Source organism: Sciurus carolinensis, chromosome 1 (genome assembly GCF_902686445.1).
Source record: "Sciurus carolinensis chromosome 1, mSciCar1.2, whole genome shotgun sequence".
Lineage (NCBI taxonomy): Eukaryota > Metazoa > Chordata > Mammalia > Rodentia > Sciuridae > Sciurus > Sciurus carolinensis.
Window position 1 is genome coordinate 3,942,717 of NC_062213.1, and position 14,826 is coordinate 3,957,542.

Sequence of the window (14,826 nt, forward strand, 5' to 3'; positions counted from 1 at the left end):
CTTTTGATAGTGGGCACTACAGGACGTGCCTCACTCCCTTCCTTCTGTTCCCAGTGCTACCATCTTATCCAGAGGCTTCTGGAAGACGTCTGTACTCTGGGACGTGCCGAGGGGGTGTGTGTCCAGTCAGGTCGTCAGAGTTCAGCACATGCATCATCATGAGGCGCTGCAAACATTCCCAGAGCAGACAGCAGTGCTGTGGGCCCCCAGCAGGTTAGACTTGTGTCAGGATCTTAGCGCTGGGCTGCATCTGTATCCTAACTTCTCCTTATTCACTTTCTGTCGGAGTATTTCTAGTTAATCCTAGCAACATGTTTCAGCCTCAAATCCTTGAGTGTGCAGGCCTTTCTTGCCTCAGGGTTCCATCTTTTTTTTTTTTTTTTTAATATATTTTTAGTTGTTGTTGGATCTTTAATTCATTTATTTATATGTGGTGCTGAGAATCGAACCCAGTACCTCATACATGCTAAGCAAGTGCTCTATTACTGAGCCACAACGCCAGCCCCAGGTTTCCATCTTGACCCTGTGCTTGCTGAGCGCCAGCTGTGCCTGGGCTTCCTGTAGAGGCCTCTTGTATCTGTGCCTGGGTGAGACTCACCGCTGGCTCCTAAGCTGAGGAAGGCCCACCGAGGAGACAAATGCATGGTCCACAGTTCGCCTGCATTGGGCCAAGGCTTGTGCCGTAGCAGGTGGCCAGCCGTGTAGGGCAGGGTAAGGAGAAGAGGCCAGGAGGGGCCGTGAGTGGAGGAACCCTTTGGGAGGAGTCTGAAATGTTGCAGGTGAGGCCCAGAGGTCAGGGCATGAGAAGGAGCCTCCTCCTATGGTCGAACTGGCCCATGCAGAGCCCTGAGGGAGTGCCTGGTCCACCTCAGCCTGCTCGGGCAGTGTGCCGCCGCCGTTCAAATGCAGGGGCTCCGATCCTGGGCAGGGTCCTACCCAGCCATACCCTGGTGGAGCCGGGGAGGTGCAGGGTTCATTCTTGGTGAAGCACGCTCAGTTGGCGTCCACCTGGGCACAGCTGGAGTCAGAGAGCGCCTTGTGTGCTGCTGTGTGTTCCCGGCCCCATGACGCCATGCTGACCAGCGGGTGTTTATTAAGAGCTGGTGGGTTGCTGCTGGAGCTCTTCAGGTGACTCACTGCCCTTGGAATCTGCTGTGCTGTGTGCTTACAGCTTCATGTTGCCACCTTCTTATGGAGGCCGCACCTCGGATGTCCCCTCCTTGCCACCTACCCCAGCTGATGTTACACACTTACCTGCTGCTGTTGTTCTTGTGTCCACCTGGCATCCACCAGCGTGCTCCCTTTCCCGGTCCTGTGTCCCCTCCCACTCTCTTGCCATGCCTGCCTTGTATTAGGCTCTCGGTAGACACCTGTTAACTGACCTGCTGTTGTGAGCTGCTGCAGATGGTCAATGAATGCTGGCTTTGTCTGAGCTCGAATGCACCTGCGTGTGTTTTTCATGGCCTAAGTTTTAGATCAGTGGGAGCAGTGATTTGCCACTCATCTGGTTGATTGTCAGGGTCAGGGTGAGGGACTTAAGAACACAGATTTCCTGGTCTCCATCCAGATGTTTCAAAATCAGCATCTTCTGGTGCAGAGGGCATGCTGCAGTCTGTAAGTGGCTCTGCCCACCTGCCCAAGGGAGACTGCTGCAGTGGAGGCCCACGGGGGCTACCGTCAAGCGTCCAGTGGGGAATGGATCCCAGCAGGCGGACGCAGCCTTGAGGCAGGGATGCCTTCAGATCAGCCCTGCTGTGACTGAGGCTTGGGTCCAAAATCATATCCCCACACCCCTGAGCCCCGGGCACGGTGCAGACTCCTGTTACCTTATCTTCTCCATGAAGTGTTTTGGGGGGTGGATACTTAGGTTCGCAAAGAGAAATGGAGTAAATGGCTCTCAGATGCTGGGCTCGAGGAGCTGCACTGCTGGCCATGCGCCCGCATTTCTTGCTGCAGTTTGAAGCTCGCTGAGCTGATTTGGAAGGGAGCAGTCATAAAAGCTCCTTGACAGCCTCTTTGTCCAGTTTCTCCACTTTACTGTATTTTTCTTACACTTCAGAGAAATACTAGCTTTTCAACTTAATATCCTTGGTTATTGATAATGAAAGCCCATCAAAATATCATTTTTTTGGTTGGGATCATGGCTCAGTGGTAGAGTGCTTGCCTCTCACAAGTAGAGGCACTGGGTTCGATCCTCAGCACCACATAAGATGAATGAATAAAATATGATTTTTTTTGGAGAAAATATGTTTGTAACTCAATGCCATTGAGAAGTGTTTTATTCTAAGTTTATTAGAATTATCTCAGAGATACTTTTGAAATTGTGTCTTTGTGTGGAGAGAATATAAGACATTTTCATGTGTGGAAAATGGGCCCCTTTAGGGTTCTTCTCCAGAATCGGTGGGCATGGGGGAGTATGTGCGGTGACCCTCTGATCGGAGAGTTGGGGTCTTGCCACCTTCCGCCCGGCTTCACAGATTCGCGAGTTTCCTTGACGATGCTTTGGTCTTTGCTGCAGGCACGCACAGAGGCTGGGCTGCCGTCCAGATGCGCCTGCTTCACGAGCTGGTCTATGCCTCCCGGAGGATGGGGAACCCTGCGCTGTCCGTGAGGCACCTGTCCTTCCTCCTGCAGACCATGCTGGACTTCCTGTCGGACCAGGGTGAGCCAGCGTGGACTGATTCTTTTCCAGGCAGCAGGTGTGGCCGCATGAAGGGAGCTCCTGGACGCTGGGTTTGGGTTAGTGGTGTGGTGCTGCTGGGTGGGCTCCAGCCGCCCCTGCCCTTGGTCTGTCCTCCTGCCCTGCCCAGGACCCCAGTGCTCCGCCTCGCTCCCACACCTCTCAGGGCTCTGCGCTCTGCCTCCTTCCCTCTGCCCTCTGCCACCTCCTCTCCTCCTGTTTGGACTCCCTTCTGCCACCCGCCTTGTGTCAAGTGTGAGTGCTGAAGTGTGGCACCTGTGTACTGGAGGGCTCAGCTCCCAAGGATGCTCGGGGAGTTTCACCCTGTGGCCCCTGTGGCCTCCCTTGATGGGAAGTAGAACAGCCAGAGGCCTAGTCCATGTGCCTCTGGATGCTGCTCCTTCCAGGGGACCTTCTGTCCTTGTTTCCAGCAAACATGAGGTTGCCCGTGCTGCTCTCGTGGGATGAGTGGGTCTTTGCCCACACTCCACGGCGGGCCTCCTCCCGTCCCTCTTCCCACTCTGCTCCTGGGCCGTCTGCGCTTTGGGGTTCAGTTGTGATCTGTTCATTTTGCGACGGTGGCATGTCTCCCCGGTGCCCCTAGGTGCTTCAAAGTCAGCGTCAGAGGAGGATCCCAGTGACTTCCCCATCTGCCTCCCCGACTCCTCCGTGTCCCCGTAGGCTGCCGGCTGGATTTTCAGGGAAGTGTCTTCTGCTGTGAGGTCGTGTGCAGGGAGCTTATGAGGAAGGACTCCTGGGACCAGCACCCTCTGAGGTGGAGAGGAAGGGAGGCCGGTCTTGCTCAGGTGCCTGTTGAGAGCTGAGGGCTGGGGTGGCCTGCACTGCTGACCCAGGCCTCTTGCTCCCTCACTGGCCAGCTGTTGGTTGTAGGTGGGTGTCATCCTCTTCAGCAGCTAAGGGGTGGCTTCAGCTGACCCACGGACCTCTGCCGCTGTGATGGTCCCACAGCAAGATCTTTGAGGGTCTGTGTCTTCATGCCCTTCCTGGGCACGTGTGCACGCAGCTCCCTGGGGGGCTGTGACCTGGGAGGCCGGCTTCTGGAGGGGCGCTGCTCTCCCGCTGGACACCCCCTTCCTCGCCCTGAGTTGTAACTGAGCAGTGCCATTGTCCACTGCAGTGCTGTGTGTTCACTGCTGTTTCGGGAGCTTGAGAGGCCTGCCCAGGCTTTGCCAAGCTCTGTGCACCCTTGTCCATTTTCCTGTCTCCCCGCCCACTGCTTCCCCCTGAGTGTCCCTGTCCTGGAATTGAAGCCGTCTTCTCCAGCCTCGGGGGCCTCAGGGAGCGTGTCTGCCAGGGCAGTTGTGGGGCCTGGATGTGCCAGTCCCTGCAGACAGGGCCCACTTTGGGCACTGTGTGGCATTGCCCTCAGAAAGGATGTGCCGAAATCCACGTGCAGGTGCCCTGCACAGAAGGGGAGGCTCCTGCCTCCTCAGCCTCGCTTTCTTGAAGTGTGAGGGGGGTTTCAGTCGTAGCCATTTCATGAAACCACAGCACATTTAGCAGAGGGGTTGAGAATCCCGGTTGCGGGTTGAAGTGGCCAGGCACATTAGTCCACGTCCCTCCCGCCTGAAGTGCTGTCTGGGCAGCACCACGTGCTCCTTCTGCTGTGACCCTCAGTTGTGGAGCCCTCGTCTCGGCCCTGCTGGACTCTGGCCTCATCTGAAGATGACCATCTGCTGCAGTGACTTCCATGGCCTTTTCTACCCTGAATGACCTCTCCTTCCTCCACCTGTCCCCCTCCGTCTCCAGCGTTCTTAAAGTGCTTACCACTTACCGTGACCATGCGCCTCCCTCGTGGTGTGGGGTAGCTGTTGTTTTCTATTTAGGACTTCTGGTGACCTGGGGGATTCACTGCTGGGACGGTGGCTTTCCGGACAACAGCTCAACTCCTGTGTGCCTGCCTGGTCGATTTCCATTTCCCTCGGTGTTGCGTTTGAGTTACCACTTGGCTTCCCTATTCTGGCAGGTCCAGCTGCCCAGCAGCAAGGACACATGGACACTGCCTCCGGGAGCATCTGGCTCTCGGGACTCTATAGGGTCTGGATCCCGGCTCCTGCTGAGAGGCGTGGCTGCTCGTGGGCGGTGGGGCCCTGCTTGCATCGTCGCCTCTTCGCTCTCCCTGCTCCTGATTTCATGACCCCACCTGAGACCCAGCAACCCGAAGAGGCAGCACAGGACTCCCTGCCCTCTCTGACCTGAAGACCTGGCCCTCTCCCTTGGCTGAGGCTCTGCTCTCTCTTGGTACTGTCCCCTTGTCACTTTGAGATGTGTATGGTCTCATGTACCCCGCGTCCTTCCTGTGCTGCTGACACCACGGGCCCGCCCTGCGGCCCGTGAGCCTCTCTCCTCAGCAGCACACGCCTTCCTTCCTCGTTGGGGCCTTCACCCTGGTGAGGACCCCTCCTGGCCTGACTTCGGGCAGGCCAGGAAAGGTCTTCTTCGTTCTCTTGCTGTTCTCACGTGGCTAGGTCTGCGTGCTGCCCAGGGCCTGCGTCTGCTCCAGAAGCATCTGTTTCTGTGGATGTGGTGTTTCTCAAGGATTGGGGTCTGCGGTCACGGGACCTGGGCAGTGTGTGGTGTTGTTAAGTGGCCAGGTGTGGAGTGGGGTCCTTCAGTGGAGCCATGCGCTCCATGCTGTGTGTCCCCTATAAACCTGACCTTCTGCACTCCAGACACATGGCCCTTTGTCCTGGCTTAGCTTGGCAGCATCACCTCCCACGCTCATGGTCCACCGGCGCGTGGGAGGCCACAGGAAAAGCAGAGTAGGCAAGCCTGCCGGGGTGCTCACCAGCTTCCCTCCATGGATGGCAGTCACCGGCTGTCCACAGAAGGCCTGTGCCTGTGAGTGGAGGTGTGTATTTGCTGGGACTCAGAGGAAACCTCCAGTGAGCACGTGTGTGAATTCTGCCGGGGCCCCAGAATTGTGATGATTTCCTCCTCTTGTTTCCTCATCCTGCTGATTTGTCTCTAAACCTATTCTGTGATCTTTCAAAAAGGGCCATGTGTGTGGGTAACCAGGCGTCTTATAATAGGTCATGTTGAAGGCTTTACTGGTCTGTCTATGCATGTGAAATATTTGAACAGAATGAAGTCGAAATAGCATGTCTGTAGTTGCCTACGGTCTCAATAAGGCCGGTTGAAATACAGTCAACTCAGAGGGTCAGGGTCTGGGCAGACTCCTTGTCTCCCTCAGGTGGTCAGGGCAGTATTGCACCTGTGGCCAGAGTCCTGGGGTCACCGTGCTGTATGCTGCCATCTCTTCTTGATGTGTGTCTCAATGGAACCCTGAAAATAGCTTTTTTTCTTTTTCTTTCTTTTTTCTCTTTTCCTTTGAGATCTACTGGAAGTGCTGGAGCATAAAATCAAAGCCTCGAGTTTGAAGCACGTAGGCTCTTTCTTTTTGTGTGTTCCCAGAGTTAGTGTGGGGAGACGCTTTGTCTGCATTTGGACCTGGATGGAGGCCTGGAGGCTCTTTGAGGGTCACACCAGGCAGCTCTGGGAAGGGCCGTCACCAGGACAGCAGTGTCCCTCTTTCTGGGGTTTTCTTTTGGTGGGTGGCTAACTCCCAGCGAGGACACAGAGAATGGAACCAGTGTGCGTGTGTGGTCTTTATTCCTGTGGGCTCCTTCCTTGACTCTGGAGTGAAGGATGGGGTCCTGGCTGTACGTGTTTAGGTGACAGAAAGATTTGTTTGCCCATAAAATGCTGATAGTCTCACGAAGCTTGCTGGAGGTCTTACCAACTAGAGATTGAAAGGCGTGTTGGTTAGGGAGAGGAGAACCTGGGCGTTTGACATTGTTGGACAAAATACTGTCTGCTGAGAGGCTCAGAGTGATGTCGCTGGTTAATTGGAGTCTCTGAAGGAGGACAGAGGGCGGGAGGACTGGGAGGGCCTCCCCGCCCCTCACCTCTGATTAGCGGCCCTCAGGTCAGGAGCTAGAGCCCTCCTGGGTCTCCAGTGGGATGTGGAAACTCCTGTGTGCGGTGTTATTTTTAATGATGGGATTTTGATTTATTCTAATGGTGGGTGCTTGGGCCTTTCCCCTGAAGAGCTCGGGGCACCTCTTGCAGGCTGGATAATCAACATTTCTAAACATGCCTGCACTGAAAGGGAGCTGGAATGGAGAGCAGCGTAGAGGAGAGGCCAAAGACGTGCCCCTGCTGGCTGCTGGCAGTGGAGGCAGCCCCCAGGGGCTCCTCGCCTGTCCCTCCCTGTGTGTGTGCCTCTGATGTTCCAGACAGGTCAGGAGGCCGCTCTTCACGCTACCAGGCTCTGAGCTCCCAGGGCTTTGGTCCTTTTTGCCAGGAAGAAGTTTGGACTCGAGGACTCATGGCATTTTCTTTGGAAGTGCAGCTGCCGTAGGTTTCACTGGTACAGGGCCATGTTGGTGCAGATTTCCTGCCCACCTGTGCAGGTGCAGGGCCTCCCCGGCATTGCGGTAGTGGATTTACGGAGCTGTCATCCTCTTAACCTCATGGCTGTGCATGCCATCCTGGCCTGCCCGTGAGGCAAGGGTCTCTTGAACCCCGCTCCCTTTGTGGGGGCCTCGGGTTTCAGTGACTACGGCCACACCCTCTCTGGCCTCCCTGTGCCCCTTGCTGCTCCGGCTGCTACGTTCCTGGCGGTGCTCCAGGCACAGTGGTGCTCCCCCCGCAGCCTCCCCGCACGCTGCACTGTCCCTGCAGGTGTCCCCTTGTGATGGCAGTGCTCCCCTCTTGTTGCCAGGGCTCTGCTGCCCTCAGAGCCCCACCCGTCCGTGGAGGGCCTGCCTTATTTCAGAGAACTCTGTCCTTGGGACGGTCCCTTGGTGCCTCCGTGCTTCTGCTCTTGGGTGCAGGTGGAATTCCATGTGTCTGCTTGGGCTGCCCTTATGGGGACGTGGAGGAAGTCTGCTGGCTTCCTTTTGCAGGGAACTCTGGGAAGTGAAACTCCCCCAGCCCAGGTTTGTCTGCCTGCAGTGTCGTATGAAGGGTGGAGGTGACACCCTGCAGGTGCTTGTGGGTGTCTTGAGGTGGCGAGGCTCTCCTGGGACTTGGAAGTGGCTCTTCAGTCAGAGTGTGGTGGTTCTTTCGAGCCAGGTACTATAAAAGGACCCCAAGAGAAAGGGAACAGCAGGATGATCCCAGAGGGCGAGTAGACGTGTACTGTTGCCCAATATGGCTGACTTAGGATTTGAGTTCCTAAGCCTTAATGATGGCATGCTGAGTGGGAGCCAGAAGAAAGGAGGGTCCAGGGAAGGGCAGGGCGGCACCTGGGAAGTCGTCTCTGGGCAGTGATCAGGCAGCTGCTGATTTGGCATGTGCCATTTCTGCCTCCACGGGTCTGCCCACTGCCTTGCCACGAACCTGCGGCTCAGAGGCAGTGCTGGGGCATGGCTCAGTGCAGTGGCACAGAGGCCTGCGCCCGTAGCGTGCCCCTCACTGGGTTTCCTGTGGTACTCGAGGGCCCAGGGAACTTGAGCTTTGCTGGCCTCCTCCCCAAGCTGTCTGCAGGGGTGGGCAGACACAGGCACGATGTCAGGGTCGGGGCTGCTCAGCCCCTGTCCTCCTCGGCTGGGGATTCCACCAGGTGTCTGGACACATTAGTGGGAGGAGAAATGAAATAATGGCCCAGTGACTTACAGCATGTTTTGCACACCCTCGTTCCCCGGCTTCTCTGTGCCCCGGCACCTGTCGGTGTCTGACAGCGGGTGGCAGGTGAAGCCTCTGGAGCCTCCGGAGCAGAGTTGTGACCCGAGCCTGTGGGAGACTGAAGAGCTCACTCAAGTGGTTTTCTCACTTGTTGAAAAACAGCGCACACACCAGTGGTGAGCCAACCACCTAGTGCACATTCATAGACTCACGGGTTTGTTCCTGCATCTCCACACGCCGAGCGCTGATGCTCGTTGTGACACGGATGGTCCTTGAGCACATCCTGCCAAGCCAGAGAAGTCGGGCACGTCTCCTGCTTTGCCATGCGTGTGCCGGCTGGGGATGGCCCTTGGGTTGGCAGCCAGCAGAGTCCGTGGTGCTCCCTGCAGGCCCTGCCTCTCTTTTCTCAAGCTCAGCGAGAAGCCCCAGCCCTGGCAGTGAGTCTTCCGTGCTGTCCTCTCTGCATTCAGGATGCCTGCTGAAGCCTGGGGCCTGTCCTGGGGCCCCCGTTTTGCTCCGGTTGGGTGCCCTTTCTTCAGCAGGAGCCTCCCCTTCAGCCCTCAGAGTTTCCTTCACACTGTCAGATGGTATCCTGCCCTCAGGTAGGGCCGTTCCTGGCTTCACCTGGCTCCTCGCTGAGGCTTGCAGGCTTCTCCACACCTTGCCTGCCTCCTCTCCAGCCTGCTGTGTCTCAGTCGCCTGTCCTGTCCCCTGGCTTCCCTGATGTCCAGCCTGCTGTCTCTCTCTCAGTCCCCTTCCCTGTCCCCCTGCCCCGGTATTTATGGCTGCGTTACGTGCCTGGAGCCAGCGACTGCTCCACCTGCAGGGAGGTTCCTTCCGTGCCTGGACTGTAGCCCGTCCTTCCCCCCTGAGGCTGTGAGCAGCCTTCCGTGCCATGCCGACTCTCCCTTGGCAGCCTGCCCGGGCACCTGCCCTTGGATAATTACCCTAGTGCTCCTTGACTATTGCAGTTGCATGGTGGCGACCATTTCGGAGGTTAGATGAGGGGCTGATGGGGCTTGCCTGGGGCCCCTTGGCCTGGGTGCTGATCTTGACCGTGGTGGACACGGCAGAGACGCGTGCCGTGCGCAGGAGGGGAGGACGCCCTGCAGCCCTTTGGAAAGCAGGCAGTGTGCTGCTTCAGGAAAAGGCATTTTCTGAGCCAAATTTATTGGCTGTTTTCACTCGTGATGAAAACTGCTGGGGGCAGTGCTACCCACCTGTCCTCAGCAGCTGCCACCCATCCTTCTAAGTCTGCCTCTTCAGGGCACACCTGCGTGTGGTGGCCATGCTGCCATTTGAGAGGGCAGTTCTGCCAAGGACCGCTGGCCAGACTGAGACTGTTGCTCAGGTGGAGCTCACTTCTTCTCAGTAAGTGCCAGTGACCCGACGCCACGTGCTGAGACTGAGCAGGATCGTGGCCTTGTCACTGCAGAGATGGCTTTGTGGTCTGTGCCCGCAGTGGCCCGAGACAGCCACCCGGGAGTGGGTTCAGCTGGTCACCTTCTTCAGCTTTCTTTACCTCCTCGCACCACCCCCACGTTCCGCATGGGCCTGTACTTGACGGGACACTGCTGGAATGGAACTGTGGGACTCACGTGTCCGGTTAGCACACTGCCTGGAGGGTGGCACCAGGCAGGAAGCAGACTGGCACAGCACTCTTCTGCTGCCCGCTCCTCCCCAGGTGCACCGGGCTGTTCTGTGTGTGCAGATGCACAAAACCACCACGGCCTCCTGCCACACTGGACAGAAAACCTCCTCTGCAGAGTGCCGTGTGCGTGCCCCCTTTTAAATTCGCACATGCTGGAGGATGTGTCTGCTTCCCTCCCGTCCCAGGTCTGTCTCAGGCCCCTGTGTACATGCCACAGCGACCAGTTTCCAAAGCAAGTCCTTTCCTCTCCTCCAGCTCTTCTCCTTCCCCAGCACGTCCTCCATGGTCTTCCTTCCTTTCCTCAGCTGCCATCACACCACGGTGGCTCCTGCCTGGCCTCCCTGCCGAGTCCTCTTCCACTGATTTCTGTGTGTGGGGCACTGGCTTTGGGGCTTGGTCCCTGGTCTTCTTGTCACTTTGCTCCCTCTCAGTCCCAGGCCCTTAAATGCCATATTAAAACATACACTTGCCTCTCTGCATTCGCAGACCTGTGTCCCTGTCCCTTCAGCTGGTTTTAAACACCCACACTGCAAGCGGCCCTGTCCACGCTGGCGGTGCACAGTGGCACCCTCCTTGTTGTGTGTGAACATCAGCGCCTTTCCTGTGCTCTGTGCTTTGGGTGGTTTTGCTACTGTGTTTGATACTGTGCTGCTGCTGCGTTTCAGGTCCCAACTCCTCAGCAGGGAGGGTTCTCTGGGGGCTTCTGGGCAGCCAGGGGCATTCCTGTTGCCGCTGAGCCCCGTCTGCCCATTGCCTCTGGCAGCAGCGTGGCTGACTCCGTGTGTACAGAATGTGGCCTTACTGTGTTCTTGGTGACGTCGGGTTGGACCCCTTTTCTTTGTGTCTGTTTACCAGTCATAGCTCTCATGTGAAGCTCTTTTCAGGTCTTCCGGTGCCTCCCTATCTCTTGCCGCATGTGATTTTCACTAGATGTGGGTGGGTTGGGTTGGGTGGGGGTAGCGTCCTGGCCGTGATGCCAGGTGAGGGCCGAATGCTCTGTGATGCTGATTAACTATTTTGCCCAAGGTGACCAAGTTCTGCAGGACAAAATGCAGCTGCTGACCCACCTGGGGCACAGATGCAGCTGAACGTAGAGGTGTCTGTGCCGCACCAGACCTGGATGGCGGGCTTGTGGGTCAGGACGGCTCCCCATAGCACTGCCGTTGACCCAGGCTGAAGCTGCTCTATCGGGACCATCTGTTTTAGACATTGTAGGATAGATCTCCTTGGCATGGTCTGAAATTCGAAGCTGTTGCTGGAACCCTGAGAGGTATGTTTACCTGAGGGAGGGTTAGCTCCAGATGACGTGCGCGAACTCACAGGGTGGCGTGGGGCTCGCTGGGCCTGGCTGCACTGGCAGCCTCTTGGGGGCTGCGCAGCGCCTCCCTCTCGGTACTGCCCTCTCCCGGCCCACACCATCCTTCCCCCACTGGCCTGCCCTTCTCATGCCCCCACCGTGCGGGGGTTTCTCGGCTGCTTCCTCAGTGCCCACCCTCTGCCTTGCCTTTTTCAAATGTGGGCTGGCTTTCCTCCCAGGTGGGCAGTTTTGGAGCAATGGACCCATCCTTTATGGCCGTCCCAAGATCCCTCTCTTGATAAACGGTCTCCGAAGCTGGGCCAGTCAGGGAGGGCGAGGCTGAGTGAGGGGCTGGGTTTGAGCCCCGGGGAGGAAGGGCTCTCCTTCCCCCACAGGTTCGGAGGAGAGGCATGAGGCCAGGGAGCAAGGCTCCCCCGTGTCCCGTGAGAGCAGAAGCTGGGAGTGGCGCCCACGCTGAGGCCTGGGCCGTCCACCACTTCAGTGCCCTGGGTTGCTCGGCGTCTGAACCAGCAGCCTCCTTTCACTGCTGCCTGCAAGACTGAGTTTTCAGGCACTGCAAGTGGTGGCGCGCCCCCCGGTGGCCCCAGATGTGACCTGGCGGTCCTCAGGCCACTCCGGGTAGAGTGCCTCTCCGCTTCCTCATGGTCAGCCATTTACTTGCTCCTCTGTTTATCATTAGATCTCCTAGGAGCGGGTCAGCTCCAGAGGACAAGGACCCTGTGGTAGGGCCTGTTGCAGAGACTCAGACCAACTCAACACTCCTGATGGGGTCAGGCTCCCCACCTTCTCCTAGGACCGTCTAGAGCACCTGGGCCGCCCGCCCACCATGTTCGCCTGTCCCTGCAGTGTGGGTCTGGGTGTGCGGGCGTCTCCGCAAACTGTAGCTCACTGAAGTTGAGGCTGCTGCGTGAGAGCATCACCATCTCTAGCCCCCCAGAGCTGGGGCGCGGGGAGTGGTGGCCGTCAGCCGCTCTCAGCTTCTCCATTCCGCTCCCTGCTTCAGCACCCAGTCCCCCCTGGGCCAGCCTGTTCCTGGCTCTCTTCCTGACCACCCCTTCCTTGCCATTTCCCTAGGAGCTTCCTCCTGGAGTTGTAAGCCACAGAGCCTGACTCCTTCCTGTTCCTGCCTGTCTCCTGCTGCTCATCCCTCCGCCTGCACATCTCTGGGTTGGGAGTGTGGGGCTCCTGTGCTGTGTTGGCACCCTTCCTCTCCTGTGTCTCCTTCTGTCACAATTGCCTGTGGGCCTTTGCCCCCGCTTCTGCAGCAGGATTGTGCCTATCTTCATCGCATCCCTACAGCCTAGTCTCTGGCCAGGAGTATTGTTCAGGAACTGCTCACTAATGGCATAAACAATTTAAACAGCATGTAACAGGGCACTTAGAATTGGGTGGACATGCAGACATTTGAAGGAATGGAAAGAGGTGATATTAATTGTTGATTCCTGGTACCTCCATTGGCAACTGGAGATTTTATGTATATTCTTTGAAAATGGGTTTAACAGTGAGATGGTGAGATTCTATTAGTTTTTAGACACAAGTTTTCCAACTCCATATGAAAAGACCCACAAGCAGCTCCTACTAGTCATTCTGCATGCAGAAAGGTGAATTAGACCCGTACCTACACCACATAGGAAATCAACTAAGAATGGTTGCAGACCTCAATGTAAGAGCTCACATTGTAAAACTTTTGGAAGGAAGTATAGAAGAAAATCTGTGTGACTGTAGGTTAGGCATCGTTCTAGGACTCCAAAAACACAACCGTGACAGTGAAAGTTGGTCAGTTGATCGTCATCCAAATCAAAACTTTTGTCTTTGAAAGACTCCATTAAGAAAGTGAAAATATAAGCCACAGACTGGGAGAAGGTATTTGTAAATCAAATGTCTGATGAAGACTTGCATGCAGAATATGTGAAGAACTCTTACAGCTCATCAATAAGAAGACAACCTGACTAGAAAGATGGAGAAAGGATGTGAATGGACGTTTCACCAGAGAGATCATGTGACGGCTGGTCGGCACCTGAAAATACATTCAGCATATTGGTCATCTGGGGACTGCATGCTGGAAACACTCCCCACCGGCTGGAATGCCTGCCTTGGAAGGAGACACCAAGCCCCGGAGAGCACCGTTCATCTCCCCGGGGCTCTGAGAAGGTGCGGTTGTTTTGAACAAGGTTTGGCTATTTCTTAAAGAGTTTCACTGTGTCACATCGACCCAGGAACAGTGAGTGCTTCTTAGGTCTCCCGGAACACACGCGCGCAGTCCCACTGAGAGTGTGCGTGCGTCTTCGTGGTGGTTATCCAGGATGGCCCTGGCGAGGGCCTGCCGGCTGTGCTGGAGCTGCTGACGGCGGAGGGATTGTGTCAGTGCAGCAGTGTGCCGGTCAGCCGGGGCGGGGACAGGCCGCGGGGTACGCCCCCGTGCTCCTCAGCGCTGCTCACCAGAAGCAGCCAGGAGCGGAGGCTGTGTCGTGCATGGCTCTTCATGAGAAATGCCCAGATGGCCCGGGAAACAAGTGGTGGTTGCTGGGGCTGGAGGTGGCGGTGGGCATGGACACGAAACCAGCAGATGATTTTTTTGGCCTGGAATGGCGTGCACCTTGGCTGTGGCAATGGCAGCCTGACTCTACGCTTACTAAAAGCTGCCGAGTTGTGTGCTTCTCTGGCATGTGAAGAGTACTTGGTGAAACCGTTTTAAGGAGGGGCAGTGTCCCTGTGATGTTGTGGTAAGAAGTGTCCTATCTGCTTTCTGCCATGGTTTCTGGCCCTGGGCTCCTAGAACCCTCGGAATCTCTGGGATAATTGTCTTTGGTCTGCTTTCCAGGTGTCTGGTGGCAGGGCCCCTCAGTAGTCTCAGGATGGGGACAGGTCACCAGAAAGATGGAGGCAGGACTATCAGCTGCATCTGTGTCCAGGAGGGGAGAGGACCTTAACAAAGCACTGGTCATCAGTGGCCAGTGATTCCATCGGTAACGCCCACCTAATAAAACACCCACAAACCCCAGAAGAACAGGGTGCAGGAGCCTCCTGAGGGCTAAGTACATAGAGGTGCCTGGGGGTGGCGTGTAGGAGGCCATGTGCGCTGGCCCCGCACCCTGAGCCCCTCCATGCCTCTTGCCTCTGCATCTCTTCATCCGGTGCTCATCAGGAGCCTTTGCGCTGTCGTTCAGGATAAATGGGTAAACGCAATTGAAGCTTCTCCCTGAGTTCTGGGAGCTGCTCTGCACATCAGTGGGGACCGAGGAGCTCCTGATGTGTAGTCGGCTGGGCCGAGTGTGGGCAGCAACCTCCCACCTGCAGTTGGCATCTGAAGTGGGGCAGTCTTGGGGACAAGCCCTCAGCCTGGGGTCTGACGCTGCCTCTAGGTAGAAGATGTGCTTCTGCTGATGGGTCCTGGAGGTGCAGTCCTGTCCTGTGGCTGGCCGGAGCCCTGCTCCTGCTCCAAGCTTTCCAGCACCAAGTAGCCTTGTGTTCCTTTGAATCCCTCTGGACCCTGTCCACCTGAGCTCCAAGTGCTGTGTGTCCTTA

General features: G+C 56.8%; 1 protein-coding gene across 5 annotated transcripts in view; it reads left to right on the forward strand.

Annotated features, from left to right (window-relative positions):
• The window catches only part of Trappc9 (trafficking protein particle complex subunit 9), a 533,127-nt gene that overhangs the window by 59,635 nt on the left and 458,666 nt on the right, over window positions 1-14,826 (forward strand). For 4 of the 5 annotated variants that reach the window (XM_047546065.1, XM_047546081.1, XM_047546100.1 and 1 more), the window contains one exon: window positions 2,519-2,662. The exons of the other annotated variant lie outside the window; for it this stretch is intronic. In XM_047546065.1, the coding sequence (XP_047402021.1) occupies window positions 2,519-2,662 (144 nt within the window). The remainder of the gene's footprint in view (window positions 1-2,518; window positions 2,663-14,826) is intronic. 5 annotated transcript variants of the gene reach the window in all.